Source organism: Garra rufa, chromosome 18 (assembly GCF_049309525.1).
Source record: "Garra rufa chromosome 18, GarRuf1.0, whole genome shotgun sequence".
In the NCBI taxonomy this organism is placed as follows: Eukaryota; Metazoa; Chordata; class Actinopteri; order Cypriniformes; family Cyprinidae; genus Garra; species Garra rufa.
In genome coordinates, this window is record NC_133378.1 from 11,639,281 (window position 1) to 11,665,354 (window position 26,074).

The 26,074-nt window shown below is 39.0% G+C and overlaps 2 protein-coding genes across 2 annotated transcripts in view; one reads left to right on the plus strand and one right to left on the minus strand.

The window, feature by feature from the left end:
• cdh26.1 (cadherin 26, tandem duplicate 1) overlaps positions 1–26,074 on the minus strand; it is a 264,367-nt gene that overhangs the window by 135,369 nt on the left and 102,924 nt on the right. The gene's annotated exons all lie outside the window — the stretch shown is intronic.
• On the plus strand, positions 638–5,248 carry LOC141291626 (uncharacterized). Its single transcript, XM_073823783.1, has 8 exons — positions 638–852; positions 2,370–2,426; positions 2,502–2,543; positions 2,619–2,915; positions 2,992–3,015; positions 3,089–3,151; positions 3,236–3,298; positions 3,377–5,248. The coding sequence occupies exons 1-8, from the start codon at positions 837–839 to the stop codon at positions 3,862–3,864; spliced, it is 1,050 nt and encodes a 349-aa protein (XP_073679884.1). The 5' UTR covers positions 638–836; the 3' UTR covers positions 3,865–5,248.

The following is a 26,074-nucleotide window of genomic DNA, read 5'->3' on the forward strand; positions in this document are numbered from 1 at the left end:
GCTGTATATAAAATACTTGTTCAACAATATATTAGCTGATATATAAAAAATAGGAGACAAATAGACACAGCAGTTAGAACATCTTAGTCTGTGTCTCACACCCACTCCTGTCATTTTTGCAGAGGATCCAAATTATTTCTCACAGTAGCTACATCTGTTTTAAAAAAATCTAGATTGGCATACTACGTGAGCATTTGGCGTTTTCCCAGTGAATTGATCGGTGATTCATCAAGAATATGATTCCGTCACTAATCCCCTGTCAACCCTATGGCTACCGTTCTCAGGATCTCTTTAAACATATGTGAGAAGCCACTTTTGCTAACGCTCTCATGACCTTTCACCCAGTCTTAGACAGCCATCGCGTGAGAAAAACACCCTCGTTATTCAGATGTTTATCTGCTTACAAGAATGTTAGTTGATGCTGTTGTGATGAATTGAAAAATAAATAAAACATTTAATAACCATCTGTCTTAATCCACAGACATGCGGTGCAGTCAGAGAGAGCGCGCGCCTCCCTTCTGAGTGAGGGGGCGCGCTTCTGAGCAGCGACACCGCTCGCCCCCGACGCGCGCCCCCTCAGCTCAGAGGCGACTCGCATGTGATACAGTAGATACCCTGAAAACAATCTCTTGTTGTTCTGTACGATTTGACCAGTTGTCGTTTCTCCAGAATTTTTACCGGCTCTTCATCAATATTACGATGTATCTAGACATGTGTGTAATCTGCACAAGTATGTATAATGTGAATTCTAAGACTTTAAATACGACGGACAAACAGAAGCGGCGTAAAAGACTTTTGGAACATCAACCGGTGGGACATCTCTTTCAGCTGGAAACATGAGCAACATTAATGGTAGGTAAGTCTATTTCATTACTCATCTAATTTAAGGAATATTTAGTTGACTTATTGTCCGAAGCCGTCGTGCTCGTACATGTTTGTGATTATATAGCTAGCACGTGATCAACGCTTATATTTTATAGCTGTGATATGTTTATGTGAGATGTTTTTAGCAGCTATGCTGTTTATATGGATTTAACAATGTTTTAACTTTATTATTATATATCTATCCTGTCATCAGCGCTTATATTTAATAGTGTGTTTAATAGACATGATGCCATTTATTAATCAAATGCTATTTTATGATAGCGACTATGTTTGACTGCGTGTTCATATTTGTCTGAGCTGTTTTTAGCATAGGTCTATGCTATGTTTATATCGATTTAACAATGTTTTAACTTTATTATTATATATCTATCCTGTCATCAGCGCTTATATTTAATAGATTCGATGTGATTAATAGACATGATGCCATTTATTAATCAAATGCTATTTTATGATAGCGACTATGTTTGACAGCGTGTTCATATTTGTCTGAGCTGTTTTTAGCATAGGTCTATGCTATGTTTATATCGATTTAACAATGTTTTAACTTTATTATTATATATCTATCCTGTCATCGGCGCTTATATTTAATAGGTACCATGTGATTAATAGACACGATGCCATTTATTATTCAAATGCTATTTTATGATAACGAGTATGTTTGACTGCGTGTTCATATTTGTCTGAACTGTTTTTAGCATAGGTCTATGCTATGTTTATATCGATTTAACAATGTTTTAACTTTATTATATATCTATCCTGTCATCAGCGCTTATATTTAATAGATTCGATGTGATTAATAGACATGATGCCATTTATTAATCACTAAATATCATTTATAATGTATATTTAGCAGACTTCCTGTGTCTCTCCCTCCATGCCTTTTTCTCTCTCGCTTGCTCCTAAAGCCTGCGTGCACGGGACCCCCATCCCTTCCCCGTTTCTCTGCTTTGCTCTGAAAGCCAAGCTGAAAGTCAATATGTTTTACGTAGCATTGTGACATGTATTCACACAGATTTAACACAATAGTTTGTCAGTACTATTGTCACATCGTTAACAAATATATAGTTTAACGGGTGATGTGTGTATTTATTAGCTATGATACGTATTTAACAGTGTTTAACTTAATCTATATTACAACTGTTCGTAATGTATCAATAATATAGCCATCTCATTAATATAGTTAATGTGTAATGATATACAATACAATATATATATATATATATATATATATATATATATATATATATATATATATTTAATTTATTTATTATTAAATGATCATTTATGATGAGATATATTTGGCCTCAGATCATCTCTCTCTCTCTCCCTCTCTCTCTGTGTCTCCGCCCAAAAGCCAGCACACAGCCTCCAGCTCTGAAAAGCTTTTTTACTCTGTTTTAATTTAACTGTTTGTGATGTATAACTCATAATGAATCTATTTAATACGAAATATATATTTTATTAATTTATTTATTTTGTCCTAGGCACTGACAGACCGATTTCTATTGAACATATGACATATGATCAATTTAGATTATACGGTGAGTATTACATTTATTCATACAATGTTTTCATCTGTAAATATATCATATATCTCATACATTTCATATTTACAGCAAGAGAATCTATCAATAGCGGGGGCGTTAGATGGCCAAACAGTGAGTGCAATATATTTACACTATTATTATGACTGTTTTGATTATCTATTCTAAAGCACCTCTTTTTTCTCATAGTTATACCTCAACCCCCGGCTGAAGACGTAATCATCGATCTCGCAAGCGCGGAATCTCACGACGACTCACCAGCTGAAGACTTAATCATCGATCTCGCAAGTGAGGAGTCTAACGACGAGGCACCAGTTATAATCAGAGCTCTTACACACGAGGAAGCGTGTGAGCTGTGGGAGGGTCCTAGCATCGCTCAGGAGAGGCCTACCATTTCAGACATTGGACAGAACAGTGCACGAGGTCCATTGTGGAAGAAAAAGGCCGTAGCAGTCATTAAACCCACAATTAACACCGAGATTCATGGTATGTATAATTATTTACCAATTTATTTACAAATGATTTAATTAATTATATCTAACAATATTTTTATTCCATACAGATAGTAGCGATGCGGTAGTGCCTGGTAGGTAACTCGACTTTTATTTAATAAACTAAGAATAAATATATTTGTTTTTAATTGTCAAATTATTATACAGATACACCGCCTGCATCCAACCTATCCTCATATGACGGCGACATTGAGGATGAAATAATATCGGGTAACTATCTTACCGTTTTATACGTCTTTAAATGTCTGCAACCGTAATTATACAATATTTTTTATTTATTTATTTTTTTTACAGATGGGTCAGCAGAACCAGTTATATCTGTTGGTAACGAAGGCCCTGAGAACGAAATATTTCGAGGTAGGAAGATCATATATTACTTAAGAACATTTTTTGTCATAAAACCATCATAACCCTTTTCATTTTCTCTTTATTTAGACGATCGGCCTGATAGTACGGATAATGCTGCAAACTGGACAGAGAGTCAAATGAGAGACTGGGAAACTGCATCCTGGGAGCACGAACCAGATAATTCTCAGCGGAGGGACGGTAGACAAACGCCGTTCGCTTTTCAAGAACCGGACGATCCAGTCGAAGGAACGGAAGAAGAATTGCCAGAGGTTCGTCAAAATGCTGCGAATGAAACTCCGAGCTACGAACTGTTTCAGAGGTTCTCTCGTGAATTTTTTAACAGGCAAGAGACCTTCTTTAATGAGGTTCACGACCACATTGAGGCAAGGTTTTATCAGCTAAGAGGTCATTTAGATCAGCGTTTGCGAGATTTAGAGACGCAACAGCGTCACATGCAAGCGGATGTGGTTGCAAATCTTCATCTTATTATAGATAATCTGTACGAACAACACAGGGAACGCAGATTGATTGTATGGTTTCTTTGCTGTTTAAATGAGGAGCAACATTCAAATTGAAAAGATGTACTGTAGTGTGATTTTCTGTATCTTATAATCTGTGTTTTGATACGTAGAGTCTTATTAGTTTTTAACATCTTGTGTTTATGAATATATAACTTTTATAGTTTTCTACTTATTTTAACATCTCGTGTTTATGAATATATCACTTTTGTATTTTTCTACTTATCTTATAATCTTAGTTTTGATATACATAGTTTTGTTTTACCGTCATAATAATCTTGTGTTTATGAATATATTGCTTTTATAGTTTTCTAAATAAATAAAAAAATGGACGATGAGAATACACATACCAGTCATTCAGACCAATCTCTCATAGATCGGATACAAAACACCATTGAAATGTATACAGAGACGCATCATAATTTGTGCGACGTCTTACAAAGATTAATAGACGGCCGTCCAAATAACGCTCGAACGTCATTCAATTACGTTCCATCCTCAAATAGTTACAATTTGCAGGATCTAGAAGCAATGATAGAGCCAAGTCTAACCGAGGATTTGTGTAATCAGTTACAGACTGCTATAAATAGAAGCATTCAAAGGCTTCAACAAACCGGAGGGATGTTAACCGAATCTGCAGCGCTTCCTCCAGACCATGCCGATGCGGAACGTCCATCGACTTCCGGCGTAGAAAACCCTACTGAGCCCGAACAACCGTCGACTAATACTATGACTAATAACGTTGATCCAAGACCTTCAAACCCTACAGAAGTAGCCCCCGTGAACATCGACGATCTGATACGACACGGAGGGTGTGTAAACAACTATCGCGTCATACCACGGCCTCGATTTAATGCGGTGCAATTGCGAAGGACGATGAATATGCGTGAAATAAGATCTACGGATTTATCAGCTTACCAAATTTTGTTACACGACAAAATAGAAGAAATAGTGTCGTTCGCCAGACAAATCGGTGGTGAGTCTAGCGTCATTAATTTAACAATGGAGGGTGAGAGTTTGAAAATACCGGTTAACATCGTCTTAACCCCCGGAAATAATTACGACGTTAGTCTTTTCACCGACCAAATTGAGAAAATTTTACAAAGTGACGATCAGTTAATGTCTGATGACAAGGTCGAAATCGAACTCGATGTAGCCATGAATAGACAAGGAGGAGGAGGACAAAGACGTAAACTTACAGACATACCCCTGCAACAGGTGATTAAAAGAAAAAAGATGAATTTGTTCGTACCTGCCAATTTCAGTAATAATTTATGCTTTTCTATCTGTCTTGCCCGATTTCTTGACCCGCATCTCCCCGAGAGCGAGTTAGAAAGTAGAGCGGCGGTTATCCACAACAATACAGGATTTTCAATTCAAGACAAGATCGGTCTTCACGACATAGCAAAGTTTGAGAATCTGCTGGATGTCAAAATCGTCGTTTTTTACAGGACAGGAGATGTTTTAGAAACGTTCAAAAATTACGATGAGCCGCATCCAAAGACGATGTTCCTTTATTTACACGACGAACATTACTATATGATTTTGAATCTGACAGGATTCATAGGCACCCCTTATGTGTGCCAAAACTGCTACAAAGGTTATACCAAAAAAAGTTTCCACTATTGCAAGTACGTCTGTAACGTCTGTTTCGATCGGGATTGCTTTAAGACCCCCAAAAAAATCATCCGCTGTCCCGATTGTCTACGCTATTGCCAGTCAAGCCGATGTTACGACATGCACAAGAAAGCACGACCCGGCAAAGAAAAATCGGCTTGCGATACTATAAAATATTGCAAACTGTGTAACAGGCGGTACGAGATTACAGCCAATAGTGGAGGACACAAATGCTCCCCTAGTCGCTGCCACAATTGCGGTGAAAAACTGCATGATCAAGGGAAACATTTATGCTTCATACAGCCTCAAACGGCTAAGGATCCTAGCGAACGTCTAATTTTTTATGATTTTGAATCGTGCTACGAAAACGGACGGCACGTCGCAAATTTTGTTTGTGCCATCACCTACGACGGTGAACGATTTGTGGCCGAAGGAACTAATTGCGTAGAGCAACTGATCGTACGATTTAGGCAACCCCGATACAAAGGCTACTGTTTCATAGCCCATTACGCTTCCAGATTTGACTCTTTTCTACTTCTCGAATATTTTTGCAAAGCAGGTCTTACTCTCAACATCATCATGCAAGGTTGTAAATTAATCTTCATGTACGACGAGACTTTTTCACAACGATACATAGACAGCTACAGTTTCATACCGATGGCTCTGTCTAAGATGCCCGAGGCTCTAAACCTGGACACGAAGGAAAAAGGTTACTTTCCCCATCATTTCAATAGGTTGGAAAATGCCTGTTACGTGGGGTCTTACCCTGACAAAAAGTTCTACGGGTACGAAAACATGACGGATAAAAATCAGGCAAAGTTTAATGAATGGTATAGCGCGGTCTCGGGTAAAACTTTCAATTTCAGAGAACAATTGTACGAGTACGGTGTAAATGATGTAGTTTTATTACGTGAGGCATGCATGAAATACAGAAGAGCCTTTATAGAATGCACCGAACTCGACCCGTTCAGCTTTACTACTCTCGCGAGCTGCTGCATGGGGGTCTTCAAAACACATTACCTGGAGAGAGACACGCTAGCTCTAACTCACGACAAAATGTACGTACAACACAGTAAAACATACTCTAACGCTTCGATCGAATGGCTCGAGTACGTGAAAAACATCCGAAACATCGACATTCACCACGCTCTAAATCATGGCGAAATGCAAATAGGTAGCTACTTTTTAGACGGTTACTACGAACAGAACGGTACGAGGTACGGTCTAGAATTCTGCGGATGTCTCTGGCACGGCTGTGAACGTTGCTGTGAGCCCCATGATACCCACCCATTGTCCTTAATACCGTTTGGTGTTCTAAGGAGACAGTTTGACGACAAGATCGAAATTCTGCAAAACGCTTACGGGTTGAAAATGGAGGTTCTTTGGGAATGTGACTGGAAGGAAATGAAACGTTCAGACCCCGCTGTGATGGAGTTTATGAGTACTTATTCCGCTCCTGAAAGACTAAAACCTAGAGATGCGCTGTACGGCGGACGTACTAACGCGTGTAAATTGTACCACAAAACGACCGACGGCGAGAAAATAAGCTACGTTGACTTTACAAGCTTATACCCTTCATGCCAGGCTCGTAAGAGCTATCCGATCGGGCATCCCCAAATCATTTATAGCAATTTTGAACCGATTGAAAACTATTACGGACTCATCAAAGCTACCGTATACCCCCCTCGCAAATTATTTCATCCAATTCTTCCCATGCGATTCCACGGGAAATTGGTATTTACCTTATGTCGTACTTGCGCGTACGACGAAAATCAAACAACCGACTGCACCCACTCGGACGAGGAGAGGGCTCTCTCAGGATGCTGGGTTACTATTGAGCTTTTAAAAGCGCTCCAGAAGGGCTACGTCTTGGCTAAAGTCGATGAAGTTTGGCATTTTCCGCAACAAACGGACAAACTGTTTTGCGATTACGTAAAGACGTTTTTACGTTTGAAACAACAAGCATCAGGCTATCCGACAGACGTCGTCACAGAGGCCGACAAAGAGGCCTACATCCAGGAATATTATGAAAAAGAGGGTATTCGTCTCGACCCCGAAAAAATCTCCCACAACCCCGCTCAAAGAGCCATAAATAAATTATTGCTCAATAGTCTTTGGGGACGCTTCTCCATGAGGCAGAATCTGCCGCAGACGACGCTCGTGAAAGATCCTGAAGAGTTCGCCAGAATAGTTTTTGGTAAAACTGAAACTTTGAAATTTTTCACTTTCGTCTCAGATGACGTTGCACTCGTGCAACATCAGGATGCCAAAGAGGGGGATCGACAGACTCGCGACATTAACGTTTTTATAGGAGCGTTTACGACGGCGCATGCACGACTGGAGTTGTACGACCTGATCGACAAACTCGGAGAGCGTGTTCTGTACTTCGACACGGACAGCTGTATTTTTGTGTCTAGGGAAGGTGATTGGATGCCTCCTCTGGGGAATCATTTGGGGGATTTGACGGACGAAATAGGGGACGGGGATTACATAACGGAATTCTCTTCCTCCGGCCCAAAATCTTACGGGTTTCGGACCGCGAAAGGAAAAGTTTGCATGAAAGCGAAGGGTATAACTTTGAACGCTAAAAATTCCCAAGCTATCCGGTTAGACACACTGATTGGTCTGGTGAACAGCTATGTGTCGTCTCACGATAATACGCAATACATCACCGCTTACTCCGAAGACATTGTGAGGAATAAAAAGAGTCTCACGTTGCACAACAAGTCAGTCGAAAAAAGGTTCAAAGTGGTGTACAATAAACGTAGACTTTTACCCGATTTCACTACAGTTCCTTATGGCTACTGATATGACAATGCCTAGAGGAATTCGGGAGGTTTCCGAATTTGACACAAGACTAAGACATCCATTTTCCTGCGTTATCAGCGGACCTTCGAGATCGGGGAAAACATTTTTTGTGAAACGCTTAATGGAAAACGGCTTAAATATGATTTCTGAAAAAATTGAGAACATTGTATATATTTACAATTGTTGGCAACCTCTGTATGACGAACTGCTTAAATTGTATGACATTAAATTTATTGAAGGAATACCATCGTCTCTGAATGATGATCAGTTACTTCCTGTCGACAAGGCTAATCTTTTGATTTTGGACGATATGATGAGCGAAGCTAGTGGGAATATTCAAGTCCAAAAAGTCTTCACTCAGTATGTACACCATCGTAATTTAAGCGTTATTTATATTGTACAAAATGTATTCGTTCAAGGGAAATCAAGCAGAACCATCAGCTTAAACACCAGCTATTTATTTTTGTTTAAAAATTGCCGTGATGCTAATCAAGTCATGACGTTAGGGAAACAAATGTTCCCTTTAAATGTGAAATACTTTATGGAATGCTATCGCGACGCAACCAGCAGACCCTACGGATATCTCATGATAGACTATAAAGCGGATACGCCGGAACAATACAGACTCAGAACGGGGTTGCTTTCCGATCGCCAAGTGGTTTACCTCCCGAAGAAAAGATTGTGATCATGTCCGCTAAACTTTGTAAGCACCTACCTCTTTTAAAGATGCTACATAAAGCCACGCCTAAACAACGACGTCTTATTTTACAGTCATCGTCCGACGAGCTCATTTTAGCACTCTGCGAAGTAGCCTTAAACATTCTTTACGGTACGATCCCGATCACTAAGCAACAGTACCAAAAACTGAAAAGGAAAAAATCGGATATTAAATTTCTCGCCAATAAGAAAATCGGTATAGGGGTCAAGAAACGTTTCGTCAACCAGAGCGGGGGATTTCTTTTACCACTCCTAAGCGTGGCCGTACCCTTTATTTCCAGTCTGATATCAGGAAGCAGGGGATAAACATGGAATATGCCGAAAAGATGTATCTTGTACCTCAGAATCAGCTGGAAAAGATGCAATCCGTAACCCCTCGAGAGAACATTCAACAGGTTGTAGAGACCGATCTGGATTCCGCCATAAGAAATATTTTACTTAGAAAAGACTTGGATCAACACGAAAAAGCCAAACTCTACTCAAGCATTCTAACCCGGTTTTTAACGATCGTTAAACAAGGTGATCGAGAGAGTAACGTATTAACTTTATCGTTACCGTCTAATGACATCGGTCATAAAGACGATCACCCCATCGTTACCCCTGGAAACGACAAGGGTACAGAAGACGTCGTAGCTGAAGTTCTGAAGAACGTACCATCGCGAAGCATGAAAAACAGTCGGTACATATTAGACAAAATGTCTAAAGCTAAAGGACTGAGCACGTGGAATGACACGGGGGAATTTGTGTTTAAGGGTAAAACCTTACACGGCTCACATATGGTCGATTTGATAAAAAACATCACGGCGCCACACCAGGTCCGCAATGACAGAAGACCATTAGGATGGTCAGAGTTTTTACAAGCGTTCGCTGAATTAAACATACCGTTTTCTATGGTACCTAATCAGGACGTTAGACGTACAATCGGATATTTAAAAAACAAACCCGGAGACCTCGCACAGATGCCTGAGACTGGTTCGTCTTCTAAAAAGGCAATTAAAAAGAGACTATCGCGTATTATGGCAGATGAGCCAGTGTTCAAATCACCGACTATTGATCGTAGACAATGGTTGGAATTTTAATGTGATGTATGCATGTTGTTAAAATAAATTTGTATGTACATCCATTGTTAAAATAAATTGTCTGTGAAACTGGTATTTTGGTTTAAGCGTTTTTATTTATGGTTATGCATCCTGAATGTATTACATGTTTGTATACAATGAATACACGAAAACATTTTTTCTTGACACACATTCTTAGATTGTATTTTTTTCACAAAGAGCGTTACCATTTTATCATTTTTAATATAATCATCATCGTACAAGTTCATCACATAGTTATAGTCATGACCCCTGGCTAAATGATACAGGAAAAACACACAATGCTGACCGCATACGTTTGATGTAAAATCCTGGACCTGTCTGGTAGAATATAATACAACGCTAGCGTTGGTTGTTAAAAAGTTTTTGATGTACGGTGGAAAGTGTTCACTATCAGGGGTATTGCCGTAACTGTCGAAAAAACATCCTGACCCCTCTCGAGTCAAATAAACGGCTATCCAGTGTTCCCCCTCCGAGTCTGACGGATCCGTGTTAACGATGGTCATCGCGGGTAAGCTTTTTAGAGGTGTTTCAGGTAAGTGATCGCAAGGAAGGACTCCGAGAAAATGAGTGTTACAAGATATTTTGTCCATAATAGCCGTAAGTTGCAAGGTGTTCATTTTCTGTTCAGTAGTAATCAAGCAGGACTTGTCTGCGATTAGATATTTCGAGCAAGCTGTCAAAAACGGCGTAGGTCAGAAGATTTATAGTATGCACCAATGGTTGTTTGAACCGTACTTCCAGTCTGATATTGCCTGACTTGACGAGGGATATGTGCTGACCGCAGTCTTCGTCGGGTGTGAGGTTAAAGGCGTAAAGCGAATAGCCTTTCAGAAATTCCTCTCTGTTTATAGAGAGAGCCTGATTTTTAAGATGTCTACCGGTCGCTGTAGCCAACTGATAAAACTCTCTCACGGCGGCTCCTGAGGAAAAGTTCGGTTGTAGAGGTTTGGCAGGTATTTGTTGACCGTCTACGTAGAGGGCCAGGAATTCCAAATCGTAATGTTTAAACGCAAACAGATTTTTATCATAGGCCCCGGTGAAGGCGTCGTTATCCACCATAGCCAGAACGATTGATTTTGGCAATGTCCCCAAAAACAAATTTTCTTGATTCGTGACGCGGGACCCTGAGGGTATGGAGAAATTTTTCAGGCATACCCTGTCTATGGGGTACTTTGCCGTCGTCGTGAGCAGGGTCTGGGCATGCGCTAGTCTCACGGACGGTGATACAGTGACTTTCTTGACAAAAAGTGAGGCTGACACAATATTTAATTTATAAGCCTCGTCGTCTCCGGTCATCAAGCAGAATTCGTCTTTACCTTTGATCATTCGTATTTTTATGTCGACTCCGTTTAGCATTAATTTTTCCTGAAAGAAAATATCGCTGTGAATAGGCGCTAGCAGTTCCACTACTTTGCTTCCGGTAGTGTAGCGAGATCTCTTGGTTAGTCCATTGTTGCGACCTGTGGGGTCGGTTTCGTCCATGTTACCCGCTGTGTCTTTGAAAAACAACCCAGATGAGAAAAGCGTCTCCAGTGTGTCTTTGCTGTAGTTGATAAGACTCTCGATGATACATCGGTATGGGTAAGTGCTCGAGCTCTGAGATATCAATCGATCCCCAAGGCTGATGTCTACTTGCGAAAATATAGTGGCCCCAGGGTAATTAATTAGACCAACCTTTGCGGTGTCGGCTATATCGCCCCCGTTAGGTTTTGTGATTTTAAGTCTTAGAAAAAGCAGCGTGTTATTGAGGTCAATGTAATCTTCCCCGGTCCCTGCGATGAAAAACTCCAGAGGCGACGATTCCGATATGGCCGATAAAGGAGGTACTTCTAAATAGGCATTTTTCTCGATAACCGTTTGGGTCATCGGTACTGTGAACAAATCCAGCTCCGACTTAATACACTCCCCAGACATGCGGTGCAGTAGAGCCATGTTAGAATATGGTTTTTACGAATTTCGTAGCGTTTCTCTTCACAGACTTCTTACGCTTACGGCTCGTGACTGTGGTCTTCTTGGAGGTGCGCTTTGTTTTCTTTGCTCTCTTTATTGATTGACCACGCCTTCTTATACCGGGAGGTTTAGACAATCTCTTACGAGCCATGACCATGAGTCCTGAACCGTCTTGAGCTTTGAGGTTGTCGTCGGATGATCTTGACATCACACTTGAAATGACGTCAGTAGCTATATTTTTGGCGGCCGATTTTAGATGAGGTTTAGCTATATTGAAACCTCTTTTTAACAACGGTACAGCTAGCCTAAACAGTCCTTTAAAAAGGCCACCTATACCTGCGCCGTACATAACAGCGCCTCCCGCGTATCCCGGAAGTCCGCATCCGGCCTGATTTCGGTAATAGTCTATGTAATTGGAGACGTCCGTCCCACGCGGCGTGTAGTAAGCCATTTTTAAAGCGGTTTATTTCACGGGTCTAAAGTGTAGCTTCACGATGACTTTACCGTAAGAAAATGGTATTTCACGGTTTTGATCGTCCTTTAATTCTACGGTGATGTCCGTGATGAGCGACTTGTTGACCGACACGTAATGGGGTTTGTCGTATCTGACACTGACTGTTTTATCGCCGTGTCTCGTTATATGTACACATCTTAAAAGGGGGACGTACGAATCACCCACCGATTGATACTCAATAATATCTGTATAAACATACATGGTGTAGAAACCCCCGTTGATATCGGCCTGGTGAGGAGCATCCGTAATAATAACCTTTGGATCGTCTTTTTCAGGATAGCTGGACGGTCCTAAAGGTATGTTGGGTTTTACCCCTAAAATAGCGGCGAGTTTACCGCTGAATCTTAATGAAATGTTGGATTTTGCTACCAGTTGAACTCTGTTTTTTAATGGGTCGTGAGACAATACCCCCGATGGCTCAATGACCTCGGTTATAGCACGATTCACAGAACGAACGCTCTCGTAGTACCCTCCTTGTATCTGCAGAACCTTCATCACGGCATTCCCTGATATTATTTCTTTGTCGGGTTTACCATCTTTTACCGGGTTTGGCGGGGTGTATACTGCTAGTTGGAAATAACCTTCGTTGTCTTTCAAGGTGTACCATGATCTAGGATATTCAATCTCGGCGAGTCCCACTTCCCAATTTCCTTTAAGGTTTATAGTTCTTGCTAGCCTGGTCGTATAACTAGATATACGATTTTGAGGATAAATCGCCAAAGAAGCGTTGCAGGGTAGCGTCAGATAGAAGCCGTGGTCGTCCATGATGAGTCTTTACTCTAATAAGCTTTTTGTTAAAGGTAGGCCTGTTTTTAACCTTTATGCAGGTCCAACAAAGTTTTCTTGTTGACATAACTATTAAATTTAGCAGGCCATCCTAGCCATTTCACTAACACTAATGTAGATCGCCCTTGTTTTTTCTCTCCTAAAATCTTTTCCACCTTAAACGCTTTGTTTTCGCTTACGATTATTTTCTGTAACTCTTGTTCATAAAACACCCCGTCAAGGACTTCATTGTCGTAATCCGTCAGTTTGTATACGGGTGGGGTGCGTGGTATACGCGATGATATGGTAAAAAATTCCTCTGTGTAGTTCTGGTCATAACCCTTGGCGAACGGTCCTCTCACTTTAGAAATCCTAACCACATCGCCTACTTTATATTTAAACGAGGGTTGATCGTTCTTCTTCACATTACCGTACAAGTTTTGAAACACAATGCCTTCGTTTTCTTTGCAGACATCCACAGGTCTCATCTTAATACTACGATGATAGCTGGAGTTGTACCCCTGCATAACATCTTGCAAAACGTCTATGTATCTCTGAGAATTAGTAGCGGTTGAAAACCTAGCGATACGTGATTTAACCGTCCGGTTGAGACGTTCCGCGATGGACGCCTTGAGATCAGTAGCCGTCACAAAATGATGAATGTTGTGTTTTTTCATCAAATCTTGAAAATGTTTGTTTAAAAATTCTGTACCCTTATCCGTCTGTAATTTCTTTGGAACACGTCCCTCATCGAGTATAGACTTGAACGCTTTTGTAACCTCCACTCCGCTCTTATTTTTCAGAGTTCTAGCCCATGCGTACTTACTAAATACATCGATACAGGTCAGAAAATATTTATAATTATCATTTTCCTTGGAATAGGCAGACATGTCGACGAGATCCGCCTGAAATTGCATATCTATCCCATAAACGACTACTCTGTTGCGTTTATAGTTTATAGGAGCCGATCTGTGTAATGTGTATGCATCCTCTCCAGCCAACCAGTCTGAGACATCCTTTTCGCTCAGACGTACGCCTGTATCCTTTAAGACGGCATCTTTTAATCGTTTCTTACCGCCAAAAGACCCTGGGTTAGAAGGGGTGTAATAAACCTTTTTCATGAGCTCGGACATGTTGACACGTCAATCTTCAGGAAAAGAATAACGCTTACAAACGTTACGTCAAAGTCTTTTATTAAAAATAATAATAGGACAACATGCATACATATGGTTACAATGATATATTTGTAAAAATGGTTACACAGCAACGAGAATACATTTTAAATGGTTACACAGCAAGATTAGTACTCAAAAAGATTACATGATGATGAAAATCAGATGGTATGTTGTTACAGATTGTCTAACAAATAAAGACAATTTTTACAGGACATATAGTTACGGTCTAGCATGTAGTTCACCAGAATCTCAACCATTTTATGAACATTGTTTTTCTGATTTTTCAAAACAGGTTTCAAACATAAATCTGTTACATACGTACAGAGACAGAGAACTTCGCTATACCCTATCTCACCATCGGCGGCTGAGATCTCATGCAGAATTTTTTTAAATGAAACAGAGGGATCGTTAGTACTGTTTACACACATGTCTATCAGTTCCCCCCACGAATCGGTCAGACTTCTTGTAATATCCATTTGTTTCTTGAGGTTTTTTATACGTTTTGTTTGACCCTCGTAATCTTTCTCAGGATCGCTCTCTTGCTCAATGACCGTAAGTAGCATATCAATCATTTGATGTTTATAACGAGGGATGATCACAAAGTCTCTGAAAAAATTCATTACGCTACACATGCAGCCCATGTCTTAGCCGTTAGGTTCAGAGTCCGGGGGTACTGCTTTGCCAGAGATCTACAGCGTCGTAAATGACTTTCTTGTAGGTCTTGTCCTGCAGCAGCTTCTCCCTGATTTCTTCCAGCTTTGCAACGATGTACGGCTCTTCTCTCAATTCGTGCAGGATAGCGCCGGTAGTTCCTTGAATCCTCAGAACATTGTTGCTCGTCAGACCGCAGCGTCGCAGAGTGAAATCGATAATGTTCTGGAAATCCGGTTTGAACAGTTTACGGGTCAGCTCGTCAAAACGTAGGTCAAAATAGTAGGAAGAAGGTTCAAACAGACAGGAATGTTGCAACTGGCTCGGATGACCCGTAGCACAACCCTCGCACTCTTCCTTCAGTTTGTCGTCGATGATGTGTTGTAGCAGCAGCACGATCGCGGTTTTTATAATTTTAAACCCGACCCGTGTGAAACAGCCGTCCGTGGCGTCGAATCCCATGTGTGCTGAGGTGTCACACAAAGTCTTCAGGTAGTTTGTGTTACGGTAACCGAGTTCTGTGCAGAATTTTTCCATGTATTCCTTGGACAGGTCAGTTGAAGAGGTGTTATTTGTAGAATTATCATCGGGAGCTTCGAGGTTGTAAGGAGATTTGAGGTTGCGGAAACCGCAATCGCAGCATAAACCATCGTCGCCGTCTTGAGACATGGTGGATATGTGATGTGGTATAGCGCTGCTTACTGATCTTTATAGTGTCTGTAGCAGATGGCCCCCGGATGGTACCTCCCACTCGACGTCACCCATGTATTGTTCGGGGTGAAACAAGTGTCATTTTAATCCACGCTGTATCTGTCATGCTTGGCGTTCCATATAAACAATTTGTTTATGCTAGAAAAAACACGACTAAGCAGATGTAGATCGCATCCCTTGAACATAACTCGTGGGGCAGACGGATCAACATCTTCCTCACATGTCTCATCCTCTGAATCCTCAGTGAGCTTTGTCTTGTCTTCGCATAAGAATATGTACTCGTGGTCATCCGGATTCATCTCAGTACGGTCTCCGACCACTCTGTACCGCGTGTTTGGCTCATCTCCTTCCCAATCAACCCCATACAACCGTCTTTTACTTTTATGCAGACCTTTCCAAACGTCGTCGTAAAACATTTCCCAGTCGTCCTCAGATAATTCCAAACAGGGGTCCCGACCCAACACAAATTCGCTTATACCGGCGGATGTGTAGAGCCTAACCGTTCGATCCGATTTGTGAAATATATACCCGAATATGCTATCCTTAGTGCTCAGGTAAATTTCCTCTCTCAAGCTGACAGTATTTACGTCAAAAAACTTCAAATAGGTCTTATGTCTGAATGGTTTTCTCGGAGCCCTAATCAGATCTTCCATAGTCTCTTCGTCCCGTTCCCTCTTGGGAGTTTTAGGCGAGTGTACCGCATCCATGTCTATGTATTTCACAGCTCTGATGATCCGCAGATTTAATGGGGAAGCCCTATTTATCTATGCTGAACGCAATCTGATACCCATGCCCTACAACACGGTCGTGGGGGCTAGACCGTAAAATCGCCGAAACATTCTGCAAACATTCATTCCTCAACAAACACCGGACGGTCACGCACAGCTGCTGTATTTCTCTACCCGGATGACAAACAAACATCGGATGGTCACGCAAAAACCCATAAACCTGTCAGGAGTTAATCCCGCACCTGGTATGAATCTCATAAATCGTCGCAACAACTGCTTAACCTGTCAGAAGTTAATCCCGCACCTGGGTATGAATCTCGTAAATTTGATGCAACAACCATAAACCTGTCATAAATTAATCCCGCACCTGTTAAACACTGTCGTTAATCCTCTCAACAACCCATAAACCTGTCAGCCGTTGACGTCGCACCTGCTCAATCCATCAAAACAAGGTCAGTAAAGTTCACTAGGTCAACGAGGGGTCAAACACGTGGGTGGGGACCGTGGGAAAGGGGCGGGGGAGGGGCGTGGGGGAGGGGAAAGGTCAAAAGGTCAAAGCCATCAATCAAATTATGACAGGTGCCGTAGACTTATGACTACTGCTAGGTTTCACCCTGATGTTTATTATGTTGATAAAGACCGTTGAATGGACATCATTGTTCGAAGAAAATAATGTAAGCCATTTTTATGATCACTTAAAACTATTGTAAATGTTTCTTTTCATAAAAGACATGGAGATGGTTATTATCATCTTTAAAAGAAGTGCATGATGTGTTTTATAAGTTCAATAAACTTAAATGTTGAATACTTGTTTAAGATGTACAATGAATGATTTGTTTAGCTGTAGTAACATGTTTGTTACTTTGATGCTTTATAACTCCGATAAACTTAAATGTTGAACACATGTTTAAGATGTACAATGAATGATTTGTTTAGCTGCAGTAACTTGTTTGTTACTATGTTTTATAACTTCAATAAACTTAAAAATATAAAATGATCATGGTATAATGATTTGTTTTGCTGTAGTAACATGTTTGTTACTATGTTTTATATTTATGATCACCTAAAAGTATTGTAAATTATTATTTTTATAAACATGGAGATGTGTAGTATCATCTTTAAAATAAGTGAATTATGTGTTTTATGAGCTCAATAAACTTAAATGTTGAATACATGTTTAAGATGTACAATGAATGATTTGTTTAGTTGCAGTAACTTGTTTGTTACTATGTTTTATAACTTCAATAAACTTAAAAATATAAAATGAACATGGTATAATGATTTATTTTGCTGTAATAACATGTTTGCTACTATGTTTTAAATTTATGATCACATAAAAGTATTGTAAATGTTTATTTTTATAAACATGGTGATGTTTAGTATCATCTTTAAAATAATTATATATGTATTACCATCTATTTTAACCCTCTGGGTCTGAGGGGGGTTTGGGAACGCTGCTGATGTTTTGTCCTACCCTGACATTTGTGTGTTTCCAGCACCTTAAAACATATTTATGATTATGATTATAATGGATTCAGCACAAATTGGGCTACAATAATACGTGAGCAGCGTGATCGTACATGTTTGTGTTTTGAGAAAACAAAAATTTTAGTGACAATATTTTTTACATGTTTTTAATTTGTCTTTTGCTTGTGTTTTGTGTTTGAGTTTGCATAATGTGTTTGCTTTTTGTGTTTTATTTTGCATGTATGTTTGTGTTTTACTCTGCATGATTGTGTTTTGTGTTTGAGTTTGCATCATGTGTTTGCTTTTTAGTTTTTAGTTTGCATGTTTGTTTGTGTTTTGTGTTTGAGTTTGTGTCGTGTTTGCTTTTTAGTTTTTAGTTTACATGTTTGTTTTTGTTTTGTGTTTGAGTTTGTGTCGTGTTTGCTTTTAAGTTTTTAGTTTGTATGTTTGTTTGTGTTTTGTGTTTGAGTTTGTGTCGTGTTTGCTTTTTAGTTTTTAGTTTGCATGTTTGTTTGTGTTTTGTGTTTGCTTTTTGTGTTTTATTTTTCATGTTTGTTTTTGTGAGTGTTTGTGCTTGAGTCACTTTTTAGGTTGAAATGTTTATAGGACTTATCAGATCACACATTTATATAATAATTTGGAAATTACATTGATATAACAACATAAATGTGATTTATGATGAAATGTCTTGAGTCCTACTATAATACTTTAGATGGCTTACAATATTTTATTACAAATGGAAGTATGTGGAACTTTTTGTGTGATGGGTAGGTGTTCACTTTGTACGGAACAAAAACTTTATAAAAATATAGTAAATGATGTTTATTAAAAAATACAGGAATAGAGAAAGTGTACTGTGATTGGACAGGTTAAGGGGTTGATACAGTATCAAAAAGACATGTCCATGCATGTCCAGGTCTCCATAATCCTCATGGTTTGGTCTGTTAAAATATATATATTTTTTTCCCTTTACTTATTTTGACATTGCTGGCTCCCCATTACAATATTTACTACTACCTAAAAACTAGTCTAAATGTTTTGCTTTGTTTTATATCATGTGTGATCACATCGTTTATATTCATTTCTTTTTAAAGAAGAGAATAAGACTTGGAGGACTGAATGTATACATGATTAAGCTACACTGATGGGCCCAAGTGTTATCATTTATATTTTTAAAACATTAGAGAAAGACTTTGTTGATATATTTCATCATACGGCTATGGATAAAATAAAAGACTAAAGTGTTTGATCTGAAATAAATTACGGTTAAGCTAAAATATATGCATACGCCAGGAGGAATAAGTTGCATTATGTTTATTTAAAGTAACTATGAAATAAATGTGTTACATTTAAAATGTTTGCAAACCCTCTCTTTTTACTCCCTAGACTGGAAAAGGCGAGGGAGATTTCTTAAAACAGATGTATAGCATGGGAATGTGGCTAGAACTCCCCTGCAAAAATGACAGGAGCGGGTGAGACACAGAAGCCCCGCTCAAATAGAACCGCACTCGTAACTTGTGTTATTAGAGACTTTTCAATAATAACTATTTTTTATATCAACTAATATATTGTTGAAAAAGTATTTTATATACAGCCATTACATGTACAGGTACTTTTACATATAAGATGTTCAAATGGTTCTGTTGACATGTGCTCTTGTTGCACACACGCACACTGAGGAGAGAGTATGAGAGCAAGAGGGCCACAGACACACGCACGCAGACGGAGACAATTTTTAATATTACCCCATAAACTGAAAAAGGTAAGGGAATTTTTTAATGATTTACTTTCAATGATAGGAATATTGTTTATTATATTATTGTTATTATTATTATTATTATTATTATTATTAATAATATATATATATATATATATATATATATATATATATATATATATATATATATATATATACTTTATAATTGGTACTCATTTTAAAATTGTTTATGCTCATCTTTTTGAAGTGAGCAACATGATGCAACCTGATACCCAAGCCCTCAACATTCTTCAGAGCCTACTTTCCTGTTTGTCCGGATGGTCACGCAAACAGTCAATAATCCTCCACCCTGATGACACTCAAAACCGGACTACCCGGGCAAAAACAACATATTTAACTACCCCCAGGATATAGCATGACGTGGCACCGGGTAAACCCCATCATAAATTTGTCGCAACAACCGATAAACCCGTCAGAAGTTAATCCCGCACCTGGGGTTAGCATCTCATAAATTGTTGGAACAATCGTAAACCTGTCATCCGTTGATGTTGCACCGGGTAAACCCCCATCGTAAATCGTCGCAAAAACCCATAAACCTGTCATCGGTTGACATTGCACCTGGTCAATCCATCAAACAAGGTCAGTAGAGTTCACTAGGTCAGCGCGGGGGCAAACACGTGGTCGGGCTCTACGTGGGCGGGCCCCAGGGGGGAGGGGCATGGGGGAGGGGGAAAGGTCAAAAGGTCAAAGCCATTAATCATTCTTGACAGGGCGTCTTCCATATTCACTCCTTGTATGACTTTCTTTCTTCTAAGGAAGAAAATTGTGAACTCTTTTAAAAAAATTTCAAACTTTCGTAACACTTTAGATTACAGGAACCCCGTAGGCCTATTCACTAGTATGGGTGTCATGAGACAAGACAAGAATTTTCCACAGAATTTTTAACAAATTCTCAGTGATGAAACACATGACAGTTGCATTTTGAACAAACATGACATGTTGTCATTTCAGTTCTTCTGAATTTGAATTATTGTATGCAGATGTAAAAGGTTTTGCCACAAACTCAACTGACTGGCTTCTCCTGTATGATTCCACATGAATGCCTTCAGACCTTAGAACTGTACAATGAGGATGTGAATGAAGAGCTCCTAGAAACTGTATGAAACTGTTTGATTGAAGCTGTATGTGACCTACACTATTAAAAATAAAGGTGCTCACAATGAAGAACCTTTTTTGTCTAAATGGTTCCATAAAGAACCTTTAACATCTGAAGAAACTTTCTGTTTCACAAAAGGTTCTCGGTGATGACAGAAGATTCTTCAGATTAGACAAAGGTAAGAAAGACATGGTTCTTTAAAGAACCTGTGACTGAATGGTTCTTTGTGGAACCAAAAATGGTTGTTCTATGGCAATGCTGTGAAGAACCTTTTAAAGCACCTTTTTTTAAGTGTCAGGATGTAAGATCCACTGATTCACATCTGTGCATTGGCATAAAAGGTAACAATGTGATGCAAATACAAAACCAGTATTAGCAAGTATATTTGTAGCAATAGCCAAAAATTCTTTGTATGGGTCAAATTAATTGATTTTTTTTTTTATGCCAAGAATCATTAGGATAGTAAGCAAAGATCATGTTCCATGAAGATATTTTGTAAATTTCCTACCATAAATTAATCAAAGCGTAATTTTTAATTTGTAATATGCATTGCTAAGAACTTAATTTGGACTGAAGGCGATTTTCTCAATATTTAGATATGTTGACAACCTCAGATTCCAGATTTTCAAATAGTTGTATCTGTGAGGGAGCCGTAGGTGACGACGTAGAGGCAGAGTAAGTCCAATTGCTGGAGGTTTATTTACACACAGCAAACAAAACCAAAACAGTATTCGTAGGCAGGCAGGATCAAACAATACAGAAGGAAGTCCGAAAAAGAAAACAAAACCAGAATCAGAATCAGAAAGAGCTTTATTGCCATAAAACAAAGCACAGTGATCATAACAAAAATACCAAAAACAGTAGGAAAAGAACGCTTGCTAAGGCAGTAGAACTGGCAATACTTCGCAGTGAAAACTTCAAACAGAGCTGTTCAAATATGGTGGCAAACAGGAAGTAACCACCGAAGAAACACACAGTCAGTATTCAGGAGAGAGCTCCCTCTAGTGGTCGGATGAGTGGCCACCAGCCACATGTGTTACAGAACCCCCACCCCTATCTATGAATACCTCCAGGTGTTCTTTTCCTAGGTCTACCCCTTTGACGTGGTGCTGGACGGTTAGGATCCCGTCTGTGAAATTCTTGGATCAGCGATGGGTCCAGTACAGGTGCTGGTCATGTAATTAGAATATCTTCAAAAGTTGATTTATTTCACTAATTCCATTCAAGAAGTTAAACTTGTATAATGTATACATTTATTCCACATATTTCAAGTGTTTATTTCTTTTAATTTTGATGATTAAAACTGACAACTAATGAAAAACCCAATTCAGTATCTCGGAAAATTAGAATATTACTTAAGACCAATACAAAGAAAGGATTTTTAGAAATATTGGCCAACTGAAAAGTATGAACATGAAAAGTATGAGCATGCACAGCACTCACTACTTGGTGTTGGGTCTCCTTTTTCCTGAATTACTGCAGCAATGAGGTGTGGCATGGAGTTGTTCAGTCTGTGGCACTGCTCAGGTGTTATGAGAGCCCAGGTTGGTCTGATAGTGGCCTTCAGATCTTCTGCTTTGTTGGGTCTGGCATATCGCATCTTCCTCTTCACAATACCCCCCAGATTTTCTATGGGGTCAAGGACAGGAGAGTTTGCTGGCCAATTGAGAACAGGGATACCATGGTCCTTAAACCAGGTACTGGGAGCTTTGGCACTGTGGGCAGGTGCTAAGTCCTGTTGAAAAATGAAATCTGCATCTCCATGAAGTTGGTCAGCAGCAGGAAGCAAGGAAGCCTTGCCCTCCTTGTGCAAGGTGTCAATGGTCGTCTCTTGGACAACTGTCAAATCAGCAGTCTTCCCCATGATTGTGTAGCCTACAGAACTAGACTGAGAGACCATTTAAAGGCCTTTGCAGGTATTTTGAGTTAATTAGCTGATTAGAGTGTGGCACCAGGTGTCTTCAATACTGAACCTTTTCACAATATTCAAATTTTCTGAGACGATGAATTGGGGTTTTCATTAGTTGTCAGTTACAATCATCACAATTAAATGAAATAAACAATTGAAATATATCAGTTTGTGTGGAATAAATGTATACATGGTACAAGTTTCACTTCTTGAATGGAACTAGTGAAATAAATCAACTTTTTGAAGATATTCTAATTATATGACCAGCACGTGTATATCCTCAGAGGCCACCCAAGGTTTCTCCTCTGGTCCGTAGCACTCCCAGTCCACCAAATATTGCAACTGACCCATCTGCAGCATGAGTCCAGGACCTCGTTAACTGAGTATGCAGGTGCGCCATCAATCTCCAAGGGTGGAGGAGGCTCAGGGACCAGGGTGCCGGGGTTGAATGTTGAACACATGTTTAAGATGTACAATTAATGATTTGTTTAGTTGCAGTAACTTGTTTGTTACTATGTTTTATAACTTCAATAAACTTAAAAATATAAAATGATCATGGTATAATGATTTGTTTTGCTGTAGTAACATGTTTGTTACTATGTTTTATATTTATGATCACCTAAAAGTATTGTAAATTATTATTTTTATAAACATGGAGATGTGTAGTATCATCTTTAAAATAAGTGAATTATGTGTTTTATGAGCTCAATAAACTTAAATGTTGAATACATGTTTAAGATGTACAATGAATGATTTGTTTAGTTGCAGTAACTTGTTTGTTACTATGTTTTATAACTTCAATAAACTTAAAATTATAAAATGAACATGGTATAATGATTTATTTTGCTGTAATAACATGTTTGTTACTATGTTTTAAATTTATGATCACATAAAAGTATTGTAAATGTTTATTTTTATAAACATGGTGATGTTTAGTATCATCTTTAAAATAAGTGGATTATGTGTTCAATAAACTTAAATGTTGAATACATGTTTAAGTACAATGTACAATAAATGATTTGTTTAGCTGTAGTAACATGTTTGTTACTTTGATGTCATGTATAATTATATATATGTTACACCATCTATTTTAACCCTCTGGGGTCTGAGGGGGTTTGGGAACGCTGCTGATGTTTTGTCCTACCCTGACATTTGTGTGTTTCCAGCACCTTAAAACATATTTATGGTTATGATTATAATGTATTCAGCACAAATTGGGCTACAATAATACGTGAGCAGCATGATCGTACATGTTTGTGTTTTGACAAAACAAAAATTTTAGTGACAATATTTTTTACATGTTTTTAATTTGTCGTTTGCTTGTGTTTTGTGTTTGAGTTTGCATAATGTGTTTTCTTTTTGTGTTTTATTTTGCATGTATGTTTGTGTTTTAGTCTGCATGATTGTGTTTTGTGTTTGAGTTTGCATCATGTGTTTGCTTTTTAGTTTTTAGTTTGCATGTTTGTTTGTGTTTTGTGTTTGAGTTTGTGTCGTGTTTGCTTTTTAGTTTTTAGTTTACATGTTTGTTTGTGTTTTGTGTTTGAGTTTGTGTCGTGTTTGCTTTTTAGTTTTTAGTTTGCATGTTTGTTTGTGTTTTGTGTTTGAGTTTGTGTCGTGTTTGCTTTTTAGTTTTTACTTTGCATGTTTGTTTGTGTTTTGTGTTTGAGTTTGTGTCGTGTTTGCTTTTTAGTTTTAAGTTTGCATGTTTGTTTGTGTTTTGTGTTTGAGTTTGTATCATGTTTGCTTTTTAGTTTTTAGTTTCCATGTTTTTTTGTGTTTTGTGTTTGAGTTTGGGAACCCGGTCAGATACAATATCCTGTAAGTTCTGAAAATGTACTGAAATAGTTTAAGAGTGGTTTCCATGGCAGTAGGTAGTCCTTTCAATGGTACTTATCTGCATGCTTTTGAAAAGTCAGGTCAAGTCAAGTCAAGATTATTTATACAGCGCTTTTTACAATACAAGTTTGGTCAAAGCAACCTTACAGTATTAAAATAATAAAGTAAAATGTCAATAATAATGCAAGAGTTCCATAGTGCAACAAAGTCAAATTGGGGAGGACTCATCTGGTTCTCATGGCCTTGTGCCGGTGGCCGTTTAGGGTAGGAGTTCTTTCTTGATGATCTGTCTCTGGGGCTCATCTAGTTGGCACGGTATCCGCTGACATTCGGCTGTAGGTGTTGATCCAACATCTGCTCTTGGTTTAGACTGGATCCAGGGGACTGCAGTGACCATCTGATCTGGATACGGACTGGATCTGGGGGCTATGGTGACCTGGGAATAAGAAACAAACAGACTAATATTAATGTAGATGCAAGAGTTGACCTCAGAATAAGAATAAAGAATAAGAAGGAAAGATACTAATATTAGCATAGATGCCATTCTTCTTCTGATGCAACTAGCACATCAGGTGTTATAGGAAGTGTCCCTGGTTCCGGTTGACCTAAATAATGCAGCCTAACAATCCTTTAACAGATTTGGATTATGAAATGTATTAAGTGTAGGCCAGGTTAAAGAGATGGGTCTTTAATCTAGATTTAAACTGACAGAGTGTGTCTGCCTCCCTAACAGTGTTAGGTAGATTGTTCCAGAGTTTGGGCGCTAAATGTGAAAAAGATCTGCCGCCCGCAGTTGATTTTGATATTCTAGGTACTATCAAATTGCCAGAATTTTGAGAACGCAACGGACGTGAGGGACTATAATATGATAAGAGCTCGCTCAAGTACTGAGGAGCTAAACCATTTAGGGCTTTATAAGTAATTAGCAAGATTTTAAAAATCTATACAATGTTTCATAGGGAGCCAGTGCAGTGTTGACAGAACCGGGCTAATATGGTCATTCTTTCTGGTTCTAGTCAGAACTCTAGCTGCTGCATTTTGGACCAGCTGGAGTTTGTTTATTAAGCGTGCAGAACAACCACCCAATAAAGCATTACAATAATCTATCCTTGAGGTCATGAACGCGTGGATTAACGTTTCTGTATTTGACATCGTGAGCATAGTGTCACGGTAGATAAAGGAGGTCTGGGTCCAAATGCAGGGGAAGGATATTTTAATCAAACAAAACACAAATAAACATAAACCAAGGCCAACATGGCACAAACACGACTAGATCCAGGCAAGAATTAAACGACAGAGAACACACACGAAGACAGAAGACAATGCAGACATGAATGCTGAGTGAGCAGTAAGAGTTCTTATAGTCCAAATGATAATAGTGAGCAGGTGTGAGTGTAATCAGTGCTAATGACCAGACAGGAGTGAACAATCAGGGAAGTGCAGTGC

Excerpts from the sequence above, each read along its gene's own strand:
- LOC141291626 (XM_073823783.1), top strand. Across the intron at positions 2,427-2,501 it reads TGATCAATTTAGATTATACG|CAAGAGAATCTATCAATAGC; the intron begins GTGAGTATTACA and ends TCATATTTACAG. Across the intron at positions 2,544-2,618 it reads GGGCGTTAGATGGCCAAACA|TTATACCTCAACCCCCGGCT; the intron begins GTGAGTGCAATA and ends TTTTTCTCATAG.